The 24,481-nt window shown below is 48.9% G+C and overlaps 1 protein-coding gene and 1 long non-coding RNA gene across 2 annotated transcripts; one reads left to right on the plus strand and one right to left on the minus strand.

The window, feature by feature from the left end:
- Positions 1-15,084: 15,084 nt before the first annotated feature.
- Positions 15,085-17,571, minus strand: HES1 (hes family bHLH transcription factor 1). The gene is made up of 4 exons (XM_004003033.5): positions 17,228-17,571; positions 16,993-17,088; positions 16,676-16,763; positions 15,085-16,004 (listed from the first exon to the last, which is right to left on the minus strand). The coding sequence occupies exons 1-4, from the start codon at positions 17,333-17,335 to the stop codon at positions 15,454-15,456; spliced, it is 843 nt and encodes a 280-aa protein (XP_004003082.3). The 5' UTR covers positions 17,336-17,571; the 3' UTR covers positions 15,085-15,453.
- A 1,052-nt stretch (positions 17,572-18,623) lies between these two features.
- LOC121816684 (uncharacterized) lies at positions 18,624-23,121 on the plus strand. The gene is made up of 2 exons (XR_006056345.2): positions 18,624-18,776; positions 19,925-23,121. It is a non-coding gene; the product is annotated as an uncharacterized LOC121816684 (long non-coding RNA).
- Positions 23,122-24,481: the final 1,360 nt, after the last annotated feature.

The following is a 24,481-nucleotide window of genomic DNA, read 5'->3' on the forward strand; positions in this document are numbered from 1 at the left end:
CAGAGTAGAGCCGGGAGAGAAGGGTACTGGGTAGGCATAGCAGGTGCTAAGATGGTTGTTGAATCAACGGTTAAAACATGAACCAGACAAAAAGAAGGGTAAACGGAGACAAAGGTCAGAATAAGAACTGGGCAGAGATTGGGGAGAAGGGTGGAGAAATGAGCAACTGAAAGGGGCTCTGTTTCTGAGGGCAGGTTAACGTCGACTTACAACCCATGGACCACAGCCATCTAACTGCAACATCTGGCATAAACAGTCTCGTAGTTCACAGGTCCATAGGTATTGACCCTCATTCAGGGAGCAGGCTTACTGGGAGGGCAATTCAGGGAACCCGGGTCTCAGAGTTGGAGGACTCCTGGAACTGTAGGATACAATGTTGCCATTTTACTGATACAGAAAGAAACTGTGGTTAAATGAGGGCAAGTGACATTACCAAGGTCACAGTGAGTTGGAGCAAGATCCATCTCCAGGTCTGGTTCTGACTCCACCTGCACCCCTCTAGGGGATTCAAAGAGACAGTTTTTCTTGGACATTAAACTGATTGATGGCTGTGACTCATTAGCACCTGAAACTGGTCAGACCTGGCCTTTCTCTGCCTTCACCCTGGAAACCACACCCAGCCCTGGGGCTTCTTCTAACCTCTTCTCTGCTCCCTCTGCTCTTGCCAAACTGCCTGGACTCTCCAGTCTTTCAAAAAAAAAAAAAAAGAAAATAGTGCTCATTTTGCTTGAATCACCTTAGGGGGCCCCCTTTTGAAAATTTTTAAATTTGTACCTGAATTCTTCAGAGATGGAGAGACTGGCGTCTCACTCACTCATCTGTCTCTCCACAGTGACACAGCGTGAGGACACAGTAGGTGCTCAGTAAGGGTTCTTTTAGCGTTGGAAGGAAGCACGGAAAAGATGAAGACCAGATCTCTAGATAGCCTGTGGAGCCATGAGCTTTACAAACTTTGCTGACGGATTTCCTTAGAAAAACCCTGGAAGCCATGGTCTGGCAAGGAGAAGTGCCTTTATGTGCCTGTTAGACAAGTAAAAAGTACTATTAGACCTTCATTTATACTCAGATATATGCAAAGAACAGAAGTAAGTTCTCAAAGCAATTTAGAATCAAGTCGATAGACAAGATTTAGGGAATGGGGAGTCCAGCTGGAGCAAGCTTGTGAACCCCTCCTGGTCTTTTAATATTACTTTCCAGAGATGTAAGCACAAACTTCCTTCAATAGCAATTTATGACTTAATTCACATCCAGTCTATTTCTGGAGTTCATATCTCACATCTATAAATAGTCAAGAACAGTTGTGTGGACATGTGGACATCATGTGAATTTTGGGTTTGATGGCTCTTTAGGAGTGGGATCTGCAAAAATTACATATTCAGCTACTTAAATGTTTCAACCAAGACGAAAAAGAAAAAATGAGGAATGACCTTCAACTGTACTTCAAAAATGTCAGCTCAGTTGATCTTACAAGGTCATAACCAAAGTCAAGGAGGACTTTAGAGGTTTCCAGCCTTGGCTTGTTATAGCTCATAGAGTTTTTTTATAATTTCAAGTAATTTCATAGGTGGCTCAAGATACAATTAAATTTACTTTAGCTTAAATGTTTATGTACACACGTATCCCATGTGATGCCTGATTATGTACATTTGCCTTATATCACTATTGCTAGCAGTTGGCTTGCAAGATGATAACTACCAAGAAATCAAACAATAAGTAAACAACTCATATCCAAATGTTGCAGGTCCCTGGAATTACTTTAAAAGAAAAAAATTATCAATTGAAAAAATAGAAAACATTTTTTTTTAGAGAGAGGAAAATTACTATTAAAGGAAAGTAGTAAACGGAAACAAAATCCCAAAAGCTTTCAATGCTTGATTACAATTGCTCATAGTGTTTAAGGATATGTGTTCATAGTGCTTAAGGAAAATGAAGTTACATGACTTTCATTACTTGCATAAGTCACTGGTGTAAGTGGGATGACGTAGATGAAGCTGGGACCTGGGTTTTAATTGTGTCAGTGAGGGCAGTGGGAGCTATGGAAGATTCAGATGGGAGGAGGAAGAAGAGGGAGCTGTGTTTTAGCAGAAATATTAATAGTTCAATGGCAAGAGATGGACAGAGTTAGACAAAGGCAAAAAATCCAATTGTGAGGATGCAGCAGTCACTGATGTGAAAAATACTGATGACACTTGAGCTGGGCTTGACACTGAGATAAGCGATGGTCTGAGAGAGAATTATCTAAGCTCTGATGGATGATGATAGCAGGTAGGTGCTGGGGGAAGGGAGAAATGAAATAACCCTGAGCCTGGCTCTCTGGGGGGTGACGATCGTTAGACCTTCCCATGCTTCTCTGGCCAGTATGGTAGTCATGGGGCACAGGCATCTACTGAGCACTTGCAATGTGGCTGATCTGAGTTGAGAAGTGCTCTCAGTATGACAAAGACACCTCTGTCAAAAACTTCAGTTCAGTTCAGTTGCTCAGTCATGTCTGACTGCAGCCCCACGGACTGCAGCATACCAGGCTTTCCTGTCCATCACCAACTCCCGGAGCTTACTCAAACTCATGTCCATTGAGTTGATGATGCCATCCAACCATCTCATCCTCTGTCATCCCCTTCTCCTCCCACCTTCAATCTTTTCCAGCATCAGGGTCTTTTCAAATGAGTCAGTTCTTTGCATTAGTTCCCCTGAACAGAAAGTCAAATACCCCATTAATAATTTTGCACATGGATTATATACTGAAGTAATATTTTGGATATATTGGATTAAATATTATATTATAATTAATGTTTCTTTGTACTTCTAAAATATGTAGCTACTGGAACATTTTAAATCCCACATTATTCTCTATTAGGCATCACTGATCCAGTGGTTTCCCTTTGCTCTTAGGGTTGGACACAGATTTGGCACTGAGACCGTCAAGGTCCCCTGTGACCTGCCAGCTCTCCTGAGGCTGAGTGAGGGCCCCACTCCCCTTGGCCAGCATGTTTCAGACATGTTGTTTTGCTGTTCACCCAGCACGCCGCTGCTTTTTCTTGATGCAGGCCTTTCCCTACCATGTCCCTACCTGTCATGTTCTCTCCTGAGATCTTGACTTGCTGAATCCTCCCACCCTTCACAGTCTTCTGTAGAGGACATCTCCCTCCCCAAGGCTATCTCATGCCCTACTTTAATTTCCTCAGAAGACTTAATAAATACAGAAATTATCTTGTTAATTTCTTTGTGAAATGTTTTGTTGTCTCTTTCCTCCTGACTATAGCTTAAGTCCTTAGAAACCAGGGACCCCCTTCTGCCTTATTGTCCTTTGTAGCTCAAGGCCTGACACACAGTGGGTATAGAATACATATTTGATAAATGATTGAACTGACAAATACAGAACCATGGACAAAGACTCCTGGCTAGACCAGCGTAGGGTATTGGGATGATGGCTTTCAGCATATTTCCTCCTATATGGTTCACAAGCCATAGCTCTCTCTAGACTTATTTCCTTGAAGGCCTTCGCATCTGTTCACCACTACATCTCCAGGGTTCCCAGACCACCCCTGGGTGCAAGGTGAAAGCTCAGAAGATATCTATGGAATGAACACATGAATATAAAACCAAGGCTGGTGCTCTAGACCCCACATCTTCCTGCAGAAAACAAAGAGATTTCATCAGTTTTCTTTGAATCAGCTTCTACCTTGAATATTTCAGGTGCTTTGCAAACTGTGGAGAAGTTTTTAGTAACTATATTCATGAAACAGCAGCAAATGACATTGGTCCTCTTTGTGGCCCTGGGCATTACAGTCAGCCATTTACAGACCTTGCCAGGTCGGCCAGCAGAGACATTTGTGACCTTCACTGACCAGGTCTGCAAAATCAGGTTGGGTTTTTTGTTTGTTTGTTTTTTGGTTTAACTGGCCTTCCCCGCTTCAGGAGTCCGCTCCTCAGTGAGATGTTCCCTGATCATTCATCCCAAATTAGGCCTCAGGCACACTTCTGTCCCTTCTATCACAGCACTTGATTTTAGTTGCTTCATAGTATTTACCATGAGCTGATGTTCTCGCTTTCATTTATTTATTTTCTTTTTTGGTTGTCTTCTCTGCAGTGGGATGTGTGCACTCTGAGAGCCGAGGCCTGGCCGGTCTTGTAGAAGCTCTGTGTCTGGAACAGTGTTGGCACAGAGTAGGTGCTGCATGAATCCCCAGTGAATGACTAACTAGTCAGCTGCAACCAAGAGCTGCTTTGTGGTTCAGTGACCCACTGGTCCCAGACAACCCCTCACTTCTGGTACTGCATCCCGAGCTGCAAGTGAACTCAACAAACTCTCTCTTCTGAAGGAACGCCTCAGGTAATACACGCTCATTGCAATCTAACACTAAACTGGGATGAAAAACACCAGTGGTCACAAACAGGAAAGAAAAGCCCAAGCAAACTATACCAGGAAATTTAGCAACTGCTTTGTGGCTCGGCGGACGTTTTGCTTACAGAGACTGCACTGATCTTGTTGCAAACAGCCACATTGTCCTGGCAGCTGTTATGGTGTGGCCGCCTCCTTGGCTGGTACTTTGGAACCTTTTGTTACACCCTTAGACACTTATGCCCACTGGTTTCTCTGGGTCACGGTGTGACTCATTCACCTACTAAAGAATGACTCCTAAACCAGCCCACACAAATATGATCTTCAAAACTGAATACTTCTCCTCTTAAAGTCTAGGATTTTCCTATTCTCTTTTTAATTTTTGGTTCTGAGAAGTTCCTGGTAGTTCACTTGTGCTGAGAATCACTAAGCTTTACATGTAAAGAAAACTTGCCTTTGCTTGCATAAATTCTGTCACTCAGCATACAGGAGGAAGGAAGGGACTTGCGGTTCTCATGCCCTGAGAGACTCAGTTACATGTCTAAGACAGCAAAGCTGGAATGAGGACAACAGATTTCCAGCAGTTCCAAAGCGGTTCTGGCTATACATGTAGCAAAAGTGCATGGGCCGCGGAGACTAGATCTAGGTTTATTTTTGCCCTTGATAGTCAGCAGGGAAAGGCAACCACAGAGACAGGCTTTAGGAAGTACAGCCCCATTTCTGTCCATTTCAAAGTCTGGTCCATTTCTGCAGAAAATGAGGGAAGTGTGACACTCCAGCCAGAAGAGGAGGGTCCCAGAGACCCACCTGGCTCTCTCTAGCTCCACTTTGGTCAAACCATCTACTCCCTTTGAGATGAATTGTCCACATTTGCTACGAGGGTTACATGTTCAGTCCTACTTACCTACAGCGATTGGGGATTAAATGAGGATGTTTGTGAAACTTAAATTCAAATTATTCAAATGTAAGTTGCTATTTTTATTAATATCCTCTTTCTTATTATACTAGTAATGTGCACCTTCCTGAATGACTTCTATACAGCAGCCATTGATTGTGCCACTTACTACAGGTAGAGAGAAAGTATGTTGCTTTTGCCTCTAACAGTCACAGAGTCTGAGCTGGGGAGACAGATAAAGAAACACTCTAATCCAGTGTCATCAGTACTGTGTTAAATGCTCCAGGAGTGGGGAAAAGGGGAGGCAGGGATCAGAGTTAGGATTTGGAGGCCTCAAGATGGGCTTCTGGAACCAGGTGAATTGAGCAAAGTCTTGAAGGATGCATAGGTAGGAGGTCTCTGGATGGAGAAGTGGAGGAGGGCGGGGGCGGGGGAGTGGTGCTCATGGCACTGGGGCAGCTTTGCACGCCAAGGACATGTGGATGGGGTACTGACCTCTTGTCGGCAATAAGGCAGGAGGCTAGGCCAGGAGTAAACCATGTAAGTTTCTCTGGTGGTGGAGGCAATAGGAAGCCTTTGGAAGTGTTTTCTCAGAGATGTGGTTGTTTGGATGTGTGGCTGGAGTGTGTGGTTGATGGTTGGAGGGAGGCAAAACTGAAGGTGAAGAAACCAGTCTGAAGGAGATGAAAGCAACGAAACTCCTGCACAAAGGCAACGACCAAGCGGAAGCCTTATGGTTCCTTGTGCCCCACGGGAGGCAGGGAGGAGACTGGTGGTGGGGTTGAAGAAGACACATTGACTGGGAAAACAGAGGCAGGACACCTCACAGCCTAAGGACTGTCACGTGGAGATGGCCCACAGGCAGCTGGGTCCACAATCTGGAGCTCAGGGCAGAATCTGGGACTGAAGATACCAGATTTGACGGTCTTCATGCAGATGCCAGTGGGTCTTCACGCTGTGGGTGACGGAGTCATAAGAAGAAAAGGGCATGGATAGATTTTTCAAGGACAGTGACCTTAATGGGTGGGTCAAGGGGGAAAAGTCCCATGGTGGATGTTGAGAAGTCATCAGAGAGGCTGGAGGAAGTCCGGAGAAACATGTGCCACAGGGGTGTAGGAAGGAGGGAATTTCAGGATGGAGTCTGCACATACTCAGAACCTCACAAGTGTTGACGAGGAGAGAACAAAAGAAGGACCATCTGATTTGTTCCCTGAGGGAGGGGCACTCAGGAGTCTGGCTGCACAGGTAACAGGGAGAGAGAAAGGAGGCAGGGGGCTACTAGCTAGATTCTAGGGTGAACAGGGAGGCGAGCAGCCCAAGGTGGAGAGACGGGTGCGGGGTGGGGGAAATTGGCTCTGAAAGATGGTAGAAAAATGAATGTATTTATATACAGCAGGGAAAAGTAAAATGAGGTTGAAAATTTAGGAATAAAAGCTGATGTTTTGTGGACCACCTCCCTGGTGAAGGGGAACAGGATCCACAGTTCCTGTGAAAGAAGGGAAGGATGGAGCCAAGTGAAGGCAGGCCTAAGGGAAGGAGAGCCATCAGGCCAGAGGACTAAAGAGTGGGCGAGCCCACGGCGCCTGGGGAAGGGAGAGCCAAGGGTGGGCAAGGGTATGGGGGCAGAGCATAGGTCCTCAATTTCCAGCCCAGGGACCCACCCCCATCCTCATCCCCCTGCTGCTTCCCATCCTACTCACACCTGGGGTGGGCAAAGTGACGCATCATCCATCTAGTAGGCTCAAAAGAAAAGCAGAGCCAGGCAATGGTGGCCACAGGGGGTTTATTCAGACGCTGCAGGTAGAGGGGCATTTATTTTAAAAAGAACAAGTTTCCAGAGAGAACACTGGGAAGGCTGAGGAGGGACTCACTCAGAGGAGGGAAGCACAGAGCCAAGATCTGGACTCCCAGCTGGAGGCTTTACACTAAGCATGCAAACTCGATGTCTTAAAAATGTTTTCCAATTTTCCATCTCTTTTACCTGATGTTCTTTCGCAGGCCTTTATCAAATGTACTAGAAAAGCTTTTGTATACACATATATAAATGTATGTAAAACATACATATTTTAGAAAACTTATGAATTTGGGCCTAGTTGAAAATTTTATGACATTTTGATTTCACATGTTTGACTTAGTATGAATAGAATGCTAGATTTCTAATTAAAAAAATAGATACACAACAATTAACAGAGTTTTACTGTATAGCACAGGGAACTATAGTCAATATCTATGAAAAATAATATATATGTATAACTAAATCACCTAGCTCTGCACCTGAAACACTGTAACTCAACTACTCTTCAATAAAATATACTATGCTAATAAAAAAATTAAGTTGAATTCAACCCCATATCAGGTTAGAGACTAGTTGCCATATCTCCAAATGATCAATTGCTCAAAATCCAGCCTCTATTTTTAAACTAGTGTATGTATGTAAATATGACTACAGCCTCAGATTTTTTATTTAGGAGCTGTGCGAATATTTGAGGCAAGAATGACATGTTAAGTTATCCTATGAACTTCTCCCAGCATTAAAATGTCTCTTCTTTGGATAGATACTCACTATTTTAAACTTAAAATGCAGCCTCAAGGAGATCACAGTAGGTTTCGAGTTCTCTAGACGATCATAGTTTATGGTCCTTTCCCATCGGCCCTTCCCCCCAACTCCAAAACAGGAAAACAAAAGTAGACCAAAGGAGCCTGCAGTTTCAGAGGTCTTTACAGGCTGGCTCACCTCTATAAGGTGTTAATGGCCAATTCCACAGTTACTTCGCTACATAGTTTCAAGGGAAATATCTATTTGATTCTGCAAGGTTCTACAGTATTTGTACGAAAATAATCATATGGGCCCTAATTACGGAAGAGATACAGGGAAGAATAACTCTGTGTTGGAGACTATTTGTTCTTCACAAATGTGGTGTATGGGAAGCCTTCCTTTAGTTTTGTATCTCATCTCTGATCCTGAGTATCTGTTAGGTAGTCGCTAAAATGAAAAAATGCCTGGAGTACTTTACTCCTAAATGTCACACAGGATTCTGCTTCTGAAACCAATTTGATATGGCTTGTACCCTCTCCTGCCCCCTCAAGGAATAATATTCCTGTTCTACATTTTGATGCCTTATCGACACATTTTTATGGGAAAAGCTAATAGAAAAAAAAACTACGTTGTAGAAAACATGAAGTTTAGGGTGGTGGTGTTTATCTGTTGAAGTAGTTTTTCTCTAGGCTGGAGATTTTGTCAATTGAATTTATAAATTTCACTTCTCACATTGATGACTAAACTAGCAGAATTAGTTAACATGAAAACAGACTGCATTTTTTAATAACAAAATAGAGTAAATTACAAAGAATATTCCTTAAATAGCATCACTATCATTAAGTGATACTTGCAATTCTTAAAAAAAAAAAAAAAGAAGTCATTGATTGCTGCTTCACTAAAGGCAAATTACAACTGGAAATATATCCAGACATAGAATAGCTGCAGTAAAGCCTTTTATTAATTCAGACTTCAAGTATTTACTTATGCTGCAATCATGGCTCTTCTCATTCTTACTATAAAGGTTTAAGTTATAAATAATACTGTAAGAGCTATGTTTAACCTGCTTAAGAGAATAGTCTTTAAATGACTTTGGTGCATTAGTTTTATGAAAGCAAGTGGTTCTGTAAATTATGAATTCAGACTTACTACAAGTATTTGCCAAGTTTACTGTTTTTCCTTCTATTAGATATTTAAAATTCAGATTTTTCACTAATTTATGCTGATTTCACTAATTAATTCTTGTTTAACCAGGCTAATCCAGTAAGTTTAGTTACTTCAGTAAGTGTATTAGTGGAAAAACTCTAACCAGCTATGGAAATATGTTTCCTAAATGGAGAGTCTGATAACCACATCCTCTTCAGAAAAGAACTGGGCAAGTGAAAGGATTGGGAGGGAGTGGTAGGTGGGGGTTGGGGTGAGGGGGGGTGTTTAGGATGAAGGAGAAAGTGATGGCACTTTTAATTCTTGCTATTCTGTTTTCCAAGGAAGGTAACAAGATATCACAGCGAAGGATACTGTCTTAGTGGCAGATATGTAGGCAAATCCTGTCAGATGTAGTCTTCCTTTGATGGGTCTCACTAACACACAGGTCTCCAAGAACTCAATGTGTGGCCTATTTTCTTGCAATAGTGCAGGTACAGGGCCCATGCTTCAGGTCTGTTTCCATATCTTTAACTGCAGATGCAAATACTTGGTTATAAAACCACCCCAGGACCTTGGTTGAGATTTTGAAATGTGCCTGATAGAGGTTCTTGCAGATATAGGTTCCTAGAGCCCCAGTGCATGTGTCAAGTTATAGAGGCATATGGAAGCACCCCAAGGAGAGGATTACAGACCGTGGAGTTGAGAAGGCCTTCAGAGACTTCTGGTCTAAGCTTCTGCCTTGTGAGTGAGGAAATTAATGGCCAGAGACTCAGGAGGGCTTGCTCAGCATCTCATAGGCAGTGATCAATTTGGAACCAGAATTACCGAACTCCCAGTCCTTTCCTTGACCGTATTAAGATGACTCTGCACATTCAGAAGATAATAGTATTGTAAAAAAAAAAAGAATCTTGAAATTAGCCATTTGACACTAATCTTTCTTAGGTGGAATTTGACTAGTTCTCTTATTTACCACACCAGCCCTTTCTATGGTCAGAAAAATGTACACAAAGATTAATCATGATTTGGAGGCCCCAAAAATCACCCATTATGAAGTGTTACCTGTTGGTACCAATAGTGTACACTAATCCTCTTCTATGGCATTTAACACAGAATACTTAAATTTATCTATTTATACTGGTCTGTTGGGCCTGTTAGAGCTTTATAGCTACAGAGATCATGCCTTCCTTCTTCCTTTTATTTCCATGGTGCCTGGTTCAATAATTAATGAATGAGTACATGAAATTCAAGGCTTTCCCAGTGGCTCAGCAGTAAAGAATCTGCCTGTAATGCGGGAGACACTGGTTTGATCCCTGGGTTGAGAAGATCCCCGCAGGAGGGCATGGCAAACCACTCTACTATTCTTGCCTGGAGAATCCCATGGACAGAGGAGCCTGGAGGGCTACAGTTCATAGGGTTGCAAAGATTTGGACACGCCTGAAATGAGTGAGCATGCACACACATGAAATTCAGAACCTAGGGAAGAGGCAGTGGTACTTTCACATAGCTGGTGCAGTCACAAGCAGCTCCTGAAATCACTGGGCGAAAGCCAGGGCTGGCTTTCCCATTTGGTGACCATCCCTCACTGTGGTTTGCTGCTGCTACTGCTGCTAAGTCGTGTCAGTTGTGTCCGACTCTGCCCGACCCCATAGACGACAGCCCACCAGGCTCCTCTGTCCCTGGGATTCTCCAGGCAAGAACACTGGGGTGGGTTGCCATTTCCTTCTCCAATGCATGAAAGTGAAAAGTGAAAGTGAAGTCGCTTAGTCGTGTCCGACTTTTATCGACCCCATGGACTGTAGCCTACGAGGCTCCTCTGTCCATGGGATTTCCCAGGCAAGAGTACTGCAGTGGGATGCCATTGCCTTCTCACTGTGGTTTAGAAATCGTAATAGCTGACCTACATTGAGCTTCCCTGGTGGTTCAGACGGTGAAGAATCTGCCTGCAATGTAGAACACCAGGGTTCAATCCCTGGGTTGGGAAGATCCCCTGGAGAAGGAAATGGCAACCCACTGCAGTATTCTTGCCTTGAGAATTCCACAGACATAGGAGCCTGGTGGGCTACAGTCGATGGGGTCACAAAGAGTTGGACACCAATGAGCAACTAACACACATTGGGGGCTTATGTGCCAAGCACCACTCCAAATGTTTTGCCTGCATTTACTCATTTCATCCTCACAACGCTATGAAATATCACCTGGGGAGGTACAAATACCACCCTATGGTACAAAGAAGGTGCAGAGAAGTAATTTGCCTGGACTTACAACCTCAGCATCCTGAAGCCAGATCATGTGCTTTGGCTCTAGTTTTTGGCCTCCAAGCCAATTCATATACCTGAAAATTTCAATACAACCATGGCAAACTTCCTGGAATTCCCCCAACTGGACTTACACATTTACCTCTCTACGTTTCCCTTCCCATTCGCATCTCTTCTCTTCCTTGACCGCATCTGTCAGGTCTCCGCTTCAGGTGCCAACGCTCTGAAGACCTTACCTGGCTTACCCTCCAATCAGAATCCATCTCTCTGTTCTTAGGTGCCCTTTGTTGAAACTTTTCTGGCACGTCCCTCATCAGGCCTGGGATGAATCACTTGGATGTTTGTATATCTCCCCAGCTAAACTGAGAGCTCTGGGAGGGCAGGGGGTGGGTGGGTCTTAATGTTATCTTTTTAGCTCTGGCAGGGGGCTTGCTGGGCACTCAGTAGGCACTAGGGTTTTCGGAGATGAGAACCATTTGTTTTATGGAGTCGCGAGATGCCCTTGGGCGGCTGTGTCTTGTCTGGGACGACGGTGTGGGCTGAGCCGCCCTGGCCCGGCCGTTCTCCCCGCCGGCCCCCACCCGCCCTGGCCTGGCTTGCCGCTTGGCAAGGCTCCGGCGGCCGCGAGGGCCTCTGCTGCCCCGACACTGGCCTCGGCCCAGTTTCCCGGCTTCTAAATGCGGCCCGGAGCTACCGGGGGGACTGGAAAAACACTGGCAGGCGGCCCCACCCCCGGGCCCGGCGGGTCGGGCGGCCGCGTTTCTGCGGCTAAGGGCCTGCTGCTTGGGAGGCGCTGGGGCCTCGGGCGGGGAAGCGGGGGAGGCGGCCGGGCGCGGGCGGCTGCCTGCCTGTCAGCGGGAGCGGGCGCGGGCTCGTGTGTCAGCGGCTCCCTCCTCCCTCTCCCCCCGCCACCGCCCGCCGGGCCTCCCGGCCTCCTGCCGCCGCCGCCGCCGCCCGCTCCCCCCGCGGCCTGGCAGGCTGCCGGCTGCACAGGCGGGGGTTCGCGCCGTTCTCACGACCTCTCAGGTTGCCTGAGCTCATCTGGGAGCTATTCATTTCCTGCCAGAAAGCAGCCGGGCCTGCTAAGCAAACCACCTTGGCCGCAGGGCCGCCGGGGCTGGCCCGGCGTGGCCGCCCCGGCCTGCTCCCCGCCCGGGCCGCGAGCCGCGGCGGCCTCCCTGGAACCCCCGGCGGCCCCGGCGGGCGCGCGGCGGGGGCAGCTTGACCGCCCATCTGGTTGCACTTAGGAGCCGGGGAGGAAGCTAGCAGCGGGTTGTTACCGGCCAAGGGGTGTGGGAAAAGTTAATTGACTTTAATGACAGGTTTCCCGGGACGGCGGTGACGATGAGGGGGTCCAACTTAACCCCTAGGTCCCCACTCCAGCAACACGTGGGGTGGAATGGGGCGCGCGGAGGGGGAGCTCCTCCCAGTTGCGGCAACTCGCTACTTAGAGAAGGCTCCCGACTCTAGACCTAGGAGAGCCAGCCACCCCTCCACCCCGCGACCGCTCCACCCCCCGCCCCGCTTCCAGTTCAGCGCCTTTCCAGCTCCGGATGCTGCCGGGCACGGCGGGGGGCCCGAGCCCGGGAGGGTCTCCATTCAGAGGCTAATGCAAGCGGCTGCAAGGCTGGCGGCCCGCATCCGGACGTGGAGATTGGAGCCGCGCCTTATCGGGAGCCACCGGCACCGCCCCGGGGCGGAGGAGAGGGGCTGCTGGGTGCGACTCAAGATTGTGTAGTTAGTTCTGGCCCGAAGGATCCTGATGTGGGCTAGACTGAAGCTTCTCCTCTCCCCCAGCTAATTACTGCAGAAAGAGCCTGGGTGCAGGGGAGTACAGGGCCTTAGAAATAAACACACTCCTTTCACGGACTTGGAAATGTCCCGGAGAAGGGAAATGACTCACCCAAAGAGATACTGTGAGCTCGACGGCAGAACCGGCATAAGAGCCTGAAAATCCCCACTGGGGCCTAGGGTACCCCCTTTCTTTTCGTTTTGTACGGAAATGCCTCATCTACTAGTTTAAACCCAAATTTCAGGGAAAAAAGACCACTTTCAAACTACAAATTATTTTCAAAAGAACAAATGTTTACGTCTTCTAACATCATCACTCCCCTCAATATGTGTCCTTTTGATATTAATAAAAATCCTCTTTTTTCAGTTGTTCCCCTTCAGCACAGGGAAGATGAAGAGATTGAGTTTTGAGTTGATTTAATGATTGCAGTGTGTGTGTGTCAATTTTTAAGAATATAAATGCGTTTTTATAAAAATGAGATTCTGTTGTCTCCCTTATTTCTGCCAGGAGGCTTCCGGTGGAGCCAGAGGACAGATTTACCAAGTGAAGCATTTGAGCTTGGGTTGTGTCATAAAAGAGCAATTGTTATGATGTCTGTGTTTAAACAGGAGAGAAATGGCAGAATATGATATGATAAAGAAGAGTGTGTGTGTATGACTATTTCTTTGGTGGGAAGGTATGTTGAGCACCTTTCACAGAGGCAAAATGAGGCAAGTAGGAGCCAAAAATTTTAAAGCATTTTTTAAACCTTTCGCTCTAGATCTGAAGCTGGATGGAAGGTATTTGAGTAGAACACTGACTGCTGTCTGCTAGATCATTTCAGTGATAGAGCGGCTCTCCACACTGGCCTGTGGGAAAGGCCAGCCAGGCAGGGGAGAGGTGAAGCTTTTGAAATAAGACAGAAAATCGTTGGCTTTATCTTTGTTAGGAAAGCTTCAAAGATTGATCTCTCCCGCCTCATCCTTCTCCTCCCAGAAGCCCTTCTAAGAGAAGGGGTGGGGGTGGGGGCGGTAAGAGGAGGCTGGCGGGAGGGGCCGGGCCGGGAGGACGACTGGCCGGCGGTGCGGGAGGAGGGCGCGCCCGCCAGACCCACAGCGCGGCTGATGTGTCTGGTCTCGCAGCGCTCGTGGTTTTCATTTCCCCAACACCTGGATGCAGTCAAACACCTGGCCAAATCTGACAAAATCTGACAAGCCTTTGTGATGGGATTTGGAAGAAATTCCCTGCAGATCCTGGCACAGTTTAAAGCTGTCCGCTTTGAGTTAGGACTTGTTAAGGAGGGTTATGTGAGCTGAAACCCGAGACAACCCTTTTGCTTCTATCTGGAGCCCACATCTTGCCTGGAAATGGGGCATGACCAAGCAAAGGGGTCGCTTGCTGTTTGTATTAAAAGGGGAAGATGGCCTGTGTGCTTGCCAGGACGGCCTCCACATGCTTTCTCTATTAGAGCCAAGCACAGAAACTTATCAAAAACATATGTCTGGTGTTAATCATCTGGACTGGGGCTCCACTTGGGAGTCTAACTAGCTGTTCCTTGGCAGAAGGAATCTGTTGACCTTCTCAGCTTGCTTGAAGAGGGTGCAGAGAGGCATTTCAAACTTTTAGGTGCTGTTACAGAAAATGTCTAGCTGCAAGGATTGACTTTAATTAGAGAAAGACTCCAACACTTGAAGGCTGGAGCTGCAGCTATGAAGACTTTTTACTCGGATGCTGGTGAGATGCCCTAGGGCACTAGTGCTGCAGGAGCCACCCTTAAATGTGTGGCGGGCACAAAGTACTGGATTGATTAACTTCATGAACTCAGCCCCCTTCCATCTTCCTCAGAAGGAGCCAGTATGAGAACCAGGACTGAATGACTTTAGTTGCAGGTGGGTAAAAAGGGTTTTGAAATCTTTTAAGAGACTGACCACAAATTGATCAAGGAAGCCATAACAGATGGGTTCTCACAAATTAAATGGAATTTAGCTCAAGGAGCCATGGTAAAAGGCTTGATGGGTTTTTAAAATGTTCTTTTAATAACAAAAGGAACCAATTCCTGAATTCTCAGATTATGTGTAATTCAAATTCTGCCAAGACCTTCATTTTTACATATTCTAAAAATAATTCTAAGTCATAAGAGCCTTCACTCTTTTTACTTTTATTATATTTTCTCAAATAAACTTCCCAAAAGGAAGATATTTTAAGAGCATTTTCAAACATCTTTGGCATCACATAAAAAAGAAATCTCGTGTAAAAAACGAAATGTCATCTGAACTTTTATCATACAAAGGCGCAATCCAATATGAACATATAAAATATATACAAATATAGTGCATGGTCAGTCACTTAATACAGCTCTCTACAAAAAAGTAACTTTAGAAATTAAAAAAAAAAAGTAACCACTTAATCTCAAAAGTCCTCCCTTCTCTCTCATGGTCCAAGTTCCTGTTTATCGTCCGGAGGGAAGAGAGATGGTTTGGGGAATTTAGGGGGAGGGATGGCCTGAGCCCCTCAGTTCCGCCACGGTCTCCACATGGAGTCTGCCGTGAGAGAGGGGCCGCTGGAAGGTGACACTGCGTTGGGGCCCACCGAGGTCCCGCTGTTGCTGGTGTAGACTGGGATGACTGGGCCGCTGTGAGCGAAGGCCCCATTAGGGATGAGGAACGCAAACTGGCCGTCTGGAGCCGGCACCACCTGGAAGCCGCCGAACACCTTAGCCGCCTCTCCAGCAGGGCTGCCCAGCTTGCAGGGCGCGCCGCCGGGAGGGGGCGCCGCACCCCCGGGGATCGGCACGAGCGGCGGCGGCGGCGCGAACGGCGCGTGCTGCGGGCCGCCAGGTCCTGGCGGGGGCGGCGGCGGCGCCTGCAAGGCGGGGTGCGGCTGCCCTGGGTAGGTCATGGCGTTGATCTGGGTCATGCAGTTGGCCAGGTGGCCGAGGAGTCGGGTGCGCACCTCGGTGTTAACGCCCTCACACGTGGACAGGAAGCGGGTCACCTCGTTCATGCACTCGCTGAAGCCGGCGCGGTACTTCCCCAGCACGCTCGGGTCTGTGCTTAGCGCGGCTGCGGGCCAGAAGGAGACGGATGGGTCACCGAAAGGCCCTGGCCCCGAAGCCATCGCCTCCGCCCTGGGAGGTCCTCGCGGCGCGCCTCCCTGACCACCCGCCCGCGGAACTGCCTCTGGGTAGCCGGCTGGGTTTAGAAAAACCCTCCACCTAGCCACACTAGCTTGGCGACAGACCCCGAGACGCTCCCTCTCCATTCCCTGTCGCTTCATTTAACCCGATCTGAAGCCTCAAATTTGCCTCCTCCCCACCCCCGCGCGATGTGACCTTGGATAGTGCCCTTCCCCCTCTTCTGCACCATCCGAGCCTTATTTCCCCTTATGTAGCGGGCGAGGAGGGCGTGCTAAACTAGATGACCCCAAGCTCCACGCAGCTTAAAAACCACCACGGTTCTAAATCCTTTCACCCCCCCCCCCATCCGCTTCCCCCACTGCCAAGCCGCCCGCCGCCCGCCGCCCTCGCCACTACAACCTCTCTCCCTCCCTTTCCGGAACAGTAACAACTTGGAGTTGTGGCTATAAATAAGCCCCAGACCGTGGGAACGCAAGAGTGAGCCAAGGCAGTAAAATGTAGCTGAATGCCTCTCACAACCACGGGCGGAAGTCTGGAAGAAATCACCGCGGGGCGAGAGAGACGCCCGCAGAGGGGGACGCGGCGAGCCGCTCTCACCCGTCATCTGTGCCCGCTGCAGGTTCCGGAGGTGTTTCACTGTCATTTCCAGAATGTCCGCCTTCTCCAGCTTGGAATGCCGCGAACTCTGCACAGAAGAGGAGGCAAAGGAGGAAAGTGAGAGCCTCGCCAGAGGTTTCGGAATGGTGGGGGTCCGTCCCTCCCCCTGGCCATGGCGGCGACAGCCCTAGACCTCGGCTAGAGGGGCCCAGCTCTCCCGCCTCTGAGAATGCAGTGCAGGCAGGGAAGACCCCGCAGGCAAGGGGATTTCATTCTTAATACCTGGGAGAGAGAGAAAAAAAGAATTACCCACTTACATCTTTTTTAAGAGCATCCAAAATCAGTGTTTTTAGCTGGCTCAGACTTTCATTTATTCTTGCTCTTCGTCTTTTCTCCATGATAGGCTTTGATGACTGTAAAGAAAATTTTTAAAAAAGAGCGCTTGAGTTCCCATGGGACCTGCCATTTCTCCCCGCGATTTTAAGGGAGAAAAGAGCCCCAACCCCGACTTAATTTCTTGGGGGTGCAGGGAAATACAGGTACTGCCCTTACCTTTCTGTGCTCAGATGCTGTCTTTGGTTTATCCGGTGTCGTGTTGACACTGGCTGGGGTAGCAGCCACCGGGGACGAGGAGTTTTTCTCCATTATATCAGCTGGCATTTTCTTTTTCTTTTTTTAATCCCTAGAGAATTTTATTTTTGGAGTTCTTCACACACAAAAAAATTGTCTTGCTTATGTCCCTTTTACTTTATACTTTCTCAAAACTACTGAGCAAGTGCTGAGGGTTTATTATAATATCTTATGGCTACTTGGTGATCGGTAGCGCAATTCCAGGACCAAGGAGAGAGGTAGACGGGGGATTCCGCTGTTATCAGCACCAGCTCCGGATCCTGTGTGATCCCCAGGCCCTGGCGGCCTCTATATATATCTGGGACTGCACGCGAACGGCTCGTGTGAAACTTCCCAAACTTTCTTTCCCACAGTAACTTTCAGCCAATGGGAGGAGGAGACACGCGGCACCGCTCGTGGACCGCGCCCCCCCATTGGCCGCCAGGCACAAGGCCTGGCGGCCAATGGCGCGCGCCTGAGCCCGGGGCACCAGAGGCTACAACGTCAATCAAAAGGATTTTAACCCTTTGCTACTCTCCCTGCTGGCCTTTGCTTTAGAAAGGATTTTTCCGCATTGGGTTTGCTCTAGTCTAGTTTATTTCTCTTGGGGCTTCGGCCTTTGCTCTTTATTTCCTTTCATATGTAATAGAGCTGCTTTGCCAGTAATAAGTTCATTTGAAATATATATTTTTAAAGGTTTAGAAGGACAGGGATTAAAGGTTATAAATGCAGTGGTTAGAACGGGGGAATGTAAGGGTGTGAGTTACGAAAAGATCTAAGTGATTTCCCTCTCAGACTCCGCACGTTCGGGGGAGGAGGGGGGTGAAAGTTGACCGTGCAAAAAAGGGCAAAAAATTTTCCTTTTGCATGCAGAAAAGGAAAATGTGCCTCCATCTTATATTTGCAGGTTTTTCAGAGCAAGGTGGTTTTCGATCCCCGCACCCCTCCCCCGGTCCGTCCCTCATTTTTCCTCTGGAGTTGGGGGCCTCGGACCCCGCGCTTCCCCAGGAAACAATCAGAATAATTTCCAACTGAGCAGAAAGGAAATGGAATTTCAAATGAAAGGTTAACAAGGGGGACTTTGATGGCAATGCCTCAAGGACGCACGCACGTCCTTGCCAACTTTTCCCTTTCCATCCGCCCCCTCTCGGTTCTGCAGCGCGCCGAGGCGGCCTGCCGAGCGGCAGCCTCTCCCTCCTTCCCGCCCCGCGGGCGGCCAGGGCAGCCTCGGCACCCGGCGCGCGCGGGCCCTTTAAGAGCTACACCAGCCGAGCTGCAGTTTGACATCAGCCGGCCGGCGAGGGCGCGCCTGGAGCCGGAGCACGTGCCAGGATGTTTTATTGCCGCCGCGACTGCGGCCGGGCAGGGAGGATGTGTGTGTGTGCGTGCGTGTGTGAGTGTGTGCGCGCGCCCCGGGGGCAGGGAGGCGGGGGGCGGCGGCGGGCGGCGGAGCGCGGGGGCTGGTTCCTGGTCCCCGGGAGAAGCCAAGAAGGTAAATAGCAGCTGCTGTGCTCGAGCCTGGGAAAACCCCGCCCCCTGCGCCTGGCCTGGGCTCATTGGCGCGCGCTGCGTGTGGGGTGTGTGTGTGTGTCCCCGGGCCCCCCCCTCTCCTCCGGCCCCCGCCGGGCCTGGAATCCGAGGGGGCGGCGGGCTGGGAGCCTAGCCCAGGCGCTGACCAACCGCCCCCACCCCAACTACCCCCGGGCCAAGGTCAGCCCTTCCGGGCGGGGAGCGCACGCCCTGGGGTGGAGAGTGGGGAATTATTCCAACCCCCCCCTCCACCCCTGATTTCGGGCTTGAGGTTTTAACTCCGCCGAAAGCCTCACTTGCAACAGCCCGGGGGAGGGGTGGGGACCTTCTTGTTTGCTCCCTGCCCTGGCCCTCCCTCCCCCCGCGGGGCCCCCGGCGCCCGCCGTGGTCACGAGATGCCTGACCGCACTTAGGAAGCGGCCGGGTCAGCCTCCTGCCTCCGCTCGGCGGCTGCGGTTAAAGCGGCTTCGCGCCGCCCGCCTTCTCTCCGAGTCCAGGGAGGCCGGGCAGCTCCCCCTCGCTGCACCCGGGAGGCCGCCGGCGGGCGGCCGGGAAGAGGCGGGCGGCGCGGGCGGCTGCGTGCTGCCGGCTGGCCGGGCCGCGCGCCGGGAGGAGCCGCCGCCGCCGCCGCCGCCGGGTGCCACGTGGCGGGCGCCGGGCCGGGAGCGCCAGGGCTCTGGCGGCGGCCTCCCTGGGGGATTTGCCGCGCAGGGCGGGCGACGCGCACTGTCCCGGCCGGCCGCCGTCGCCCCCGCCGCCTCCCTCCCGCTCGCCCGCCTGCCCGGGTCGCCAGCCCCCGCGCCCCCACCCCTTCCGCCCTTCCCGCCGCCCAGGAGCTCGGGGAGCTGCTCGGGCGGCTTGGGGCAGCCCAGGAGCCGAGAGCGCGTCTTGTTTGATGTCGGCCCCCACCCCACCCCCTCCCAGTCCTCCAGGCTTAGAGGCCGCCGGAGGCCTGGCACACATTTCTCAGTCACTTCATTCCTTCCTTCCTCTGAGCTCCCCACTGAGATAATGTTGTAAATGATTTCACCAGATCTGGTCCCGGATGAGATTCAGCGGTTCCTGGCTCTGGGTGACCTTGGGCAAGCCCCTCTCTTCCTTTCATTACAGGACGCATGCTCTGTGCCAGACACAGTGTTAAACCCTGGGATTACCACGAGAGATATAGTGGCAGCCTGCAAGGAACTGATGGTCAACTCTGGAGGCAAGCAGAATGATTTTCTGATTGATGACGGAAGCATTCCTCTATTACTATTCTTTTCTCTTAGAGCTTGGGTGATGGCCCAAGAGAACAGGAGAACCTCAAAGAAACGCTGAACCACTTCTGTATGGGCAACACTATTGCTTGTCTATATGGGGGAGAGGGACAGGGATGAATATAATATTAATAGTTCTTGTCCACAGGAAGCCTAGGGCAGAGAGATACTGTACTTTTACGTGCAGCTGACATCTGCCTATTTTCCCATATACTCCTTTGGTAGATCCTAGGCTCAAGAGAGACAGTTATGGGTCTAGATAAAGGAAAATGCTGTGAAGGTCTAGGATAATTGATTGACTCATAAATTGGGGTATCCTGAAAAACTTCCTGGAGGAGGTGGGCCTGTGCTTTGTATATTGAAAAATAGGTAGGATTGGGGCACTGGAGATGTGGTGAGTCATGGGGCTGGAAAGGATGACAGTACCTATGGCATCAACAGCCTAGGCTTTGAAACTTGAGGTCTTTACTCAAGGAACACGGTCTGGAGCCCAGGCTGTGTGACAGGCAAGAGTGTAAGAAGCCACTGGAGGAGGAGGCTTGAGTCTGTTAAACATCTTGCTAAAGACTTTATACAATGGAGAGCTGTGAAATGCTCTTGAGCAGAAAAGGGACATCACAGTTCTCCTTTAGGAAGATGGTTCTGGCAAAAGAATGGAGAGTGGTTTGCAAAGTTTGAAGGCAGAGGGCCCAGTTAGGAGGTTCAAGGCAGTAAAGGAGGTAAGTTCCTAGGTAACAAGTGTAGACTGACACCTGGAAGCACCTGCCTAGAACCAGCTCACCTGGGCGTTGACTGCACGTTGTCCAGTGATCCAAGTTTTGCAGAAACCTGCTACCCTTTGCTGCATTGTTCCCCCACAACCTGGAATCTAACCAAGAAATCGTTGTGACTGGGACCTTATTTACCTTCCAAGCCTCATTTTCATCTTCCAGAATAGCCCTCAAGTCTGCAGCCAAATCTGTACCTCATTGCAGGCTGAGTTTACTTACTCTCGCCCCTTGGGTTCCTCTCTGGGATTTGTGTTTGTGTGTGTGTATTCTTAACACACTGCAGAGTGGGCTGTGTCCCATCACATTCTGAAGAAATGATGAACAATGCCTCTTTTGTTGACCTGCAACCTGGGCCAGTGGGGTAGGGCTTTTCTTTCTTATTTTAAGCAGATGGAAAAGTGGTGATGACAGAGAACTGTCTGTTGCTTTTGAAAAAGTGGAGTTTCCCTGTGTGTTTGACATCTTCTTGGTGAAAGGTGATGAGCCTGTGAAGTTACCTGGCTTTCTGCTATGCAAACTTTTCAAGCTTCTTAAAATGCTTCTGCTCAGCATCTGACTTTTTAAAAACTGCATAAATACTCTGACCCAGATTCTTCCAAGGAAAGAAAATCTTCCTTGGGAAGCTTATTAACCCTTTCTGGCTTCCCTCCAGATCTATGAGAGCCAGTGACTTCCTCTATTAAACTCTTGTATGACATTGAATGCTGTTTGCTCTTGGGCCCTAATTAACTAACCGGGTATACCACCCACTGTCCCTTCCAGCCTAAAAACCCTTTTTTCTCTCCCATTTTCTTTCTTCTCCTTGGGATTTGGCACCCTGAAGGTACGTGGAGAATGTTGAACATAGTCAAGTTATGGTCTCACTGCAGTGCCTAAAAAAGCCTCACTGGTCAAATAGTTAATCAACAACTCGTTTATTGCCACTTTAGGAGTGCTTACACTGGTAGAATGAGCAAATAGTTTAAACACACACACATATTTTCGGGTAGTTGGTCAAAATTTTGCCATGAATTTGTTTCTAGGGCAGATAAACAAACAAACCTATGACATCCTAGCCCTCATCCCAGTCATTCAAGAAGAAAGTCTCCTTGCAAATGGGCTCAGAGACTTTTTCAGCATCTTTATCCTGGGCAGTGAAAATAGCACCAACGGGAGACTCTCTACACCTCAAATGGGAAATCAAGTTCCTACACTCAAGAAGAACCTTTTTGGTTTGGAAAGCTCTTAGAAAAAGTCTTCATTTTTCCCTCTTCCTTGTCTCCTCCCCCCTCCAAAGCACAGAGAAAATTGAAACTTGTTCATCAGAGGATGTCACTTTTTTGATCCCCCTTTGAGACAAGCAAGACACAGGAATCTTGCCCACTGTATCATGCCCAGGGGCATCACAATCAGGGGCTGCCCTGATTTCAAGGGTTTGTCTCCTTCCTTTCTGCCCCATGAAGGGTGATTTTTCTCCATCTTATTGCATCACCTGTTTGCTTTAAACCATAAAACAAATAACCACATCTCTAGTGAGACTCCCCTTTGTCCCTGGGTATCATAATGGTCTGTGGGTTTTGTTTAAAGCTAAAGAAAGGAGAAAGAGTGAGAGAAGAAGAAAAAAGGTATTTTGCCTAAGGACTTGAAGCTTTTTTTCTCCTCTCTTTTCCTCCGCTTGACTGACTTTCTCACACTCAGATTCCCTGCAGCCTGCCAGGGACGTGGTAGCTGCCCTGCCAAGGGCTATCCTGGGAAGGCTATTGAAAGAGCTTTGAGTAAGTACACACTAGGCGGATTTTCCCCTCCCCTCCATACTTGCTCCGCACCTGTACAGGGAGCAGTCTCATACCTATCACCTGATCACAGCCCTTTCAGAGACCGTGAGAAAAATAAAGCCCAGGATAGAAGAGATGTTTGTCTCTGTAGGGCTGCAGCCAGCTCCCTGCAGTCCAAGTGCCCAGAAACAGCACATTCCTGGCTTGGTGTGCTTGCGTGTTTGCCCGTGAGCGTGCTAGGTGGGGGCGCTGGGAAGGGGAGGGAAGCCAGGCATCACCCGCATAATGTAATGACTCCCTGGGCGCCTCTGTCTTCTGGCATCTGCCTGACTGGTGGTTTTGCGATCCTTTACTAGAATCATTATGGTACTTCCAGATAAGAGTCCATATGCGCACACGGTGGCAGAGCTCACCACAGGGATTTCTGACCTTAAGGTTCAGGGATGAACCCCCCAGGGAGCCTGTGAAGGCCCTGAATTGGAATTCTTTCCATGCAGAAGTTTAATAAATACTTTTTGAATCAATGAGCAAATGCCTCATTTTTTTTCCCCCCCAAGGAGAGTGTCCATAGCTTTTAGCAAAATCTCAAAGTTTTTTGTGACCCAGAAAGGTTGAGGAAACTGATCAAGGCAATCTATGCCTACCTATAAGTGGGTACTCTTAAGGCCCAGAGAGGGCCAGACCCTGGCTCAAGGAACACAGGGCCAGAGCTGGGGCCAGAAGCCAGCTCAGAGCAGCATACCACAGTGAGGTGGGCACTGGGAAATTGGTGGTGGGGTTTATAGGACCATCTGTGATCAGCATCAGAACTTGAATTTAAATTAGACACTGTAATAAAGATACTTTGAATGTCCAGCACATTTCCCCCCCCCCTAATTCTGAGGCACTTGATGCTCTGCACTCAGCATTTGGATGGGGAAAGGGATAGGCAAGAAAGCCAAGTGTCTACCCATAGAAGAGGATTCAGGCATGCTTGCAGGGCGAGTCCCGGTTGCCGTGCAGTGGCGTTTGAAACAACCGTAACTCTACATTCCATCTTTGATAAAAATAAGTTGCTGCCTCTCAACAAAACTGCCCAGTTGGTTTCTGGCCAAGCTAGGACCTTGAACTGCAAACTAGGGGTGAAGATGGAAAAATAGAAGCTTTCAGCATTTGCTCATAATGTAATACTTTATACCACCCCCACCCCGGACCCCACCTTGGAAAACTTGACTACAGCCAGCGGGACCAAGGGAATGTGCACTTCTCTAATGGGCCCTGAAAGAGGATGGTTGCCAGGAAAGCCTTTCCCAAAGGGTGGGGGCTGGGCTCTGGGAACAGCTTAACTCCTGCATTTGGCCTGGCCTCCCACAGCAGTCATGGCAGGCAGGCTCTAAATGTGCTCTGGGCTAACCTTTTACCCTCTGAGCAGGGCTGCAGTGAGGCAAGCCTTCAAGCCCAGGGATGAAGGTGGGCATTCCCGAGGGATGTTATGGATGCTGACTTGCACACTTGTGTGTGAAAGGCTCAGAACTACACAGGGCCTGATGCCCCTGGGGGCCTCTGGAAGGTTCAGGAAGGTGGGATGAAGTCTTAGCCCCTTTATATCTGGGATGTGCATTTGTTTGGCTTGCTCATGCTGTTCAAATTTTGACATCAGATCAAATTCCTAAAAAAAACAAAACCAATTCAGCTAGCCAGGAGAATCATTTGATAAAACTTAGGGCTAGATGAATGTATAAGGCATATTTTAAATCAAAGTCACTGTCATTATTATCCTTGCTTGTTTTCCTCAGCTTACAGAGAGGGTTGAGGGAGATAAAGGAAGAGAACTAAGAGGTGGCTGAATGGGTCCACTGACTGAATGCATGGGAAAATTGGAAGAAGTGACTGGACTAAGGTTTAACA

The sequence above is a fragment of the Ovis aries genome, chromosome 1 (genome assembly GCF_016772045.2).
Source record: "Ovis aries strain OAR_USU_Benz2616 breed Rambouillet chromosome 1, ARS-UI_Ramb_v3.0, whole genome shotgun sequence".
Taxonomy (NCBI): Eukaryota; Metazoa; Chordata; class Mammalia; order Artiodactyla; family Bovidae; genus Ovis; species Ovis aries.

Excerpts from the sequence above, each read along its gene's own strand:
- HES1 (XM_004003033.5), bottom strand. The coding sequence starts at position 17,335 with ATGCCAGCTGATATAATGGAGAAAAACTCCTCGTCCCCGGTGGCTGCT. Across the intron at positions 17,089-17,227 it reads CAGCATCTGAGCACAGAAAG|TCATCAAAGCCTATCATGGA; the intron begins GTAAGGGCAGTA and ends TTTTCTTTACAG. Across the intron at positions 16,005-16,675 it reads GCAGCGGGCACAGATGACGG|CCGCGCTAAGCACAGACCCG; the intron begins GTGAGAGCGGCT and ends TCTGGCCCGCAG.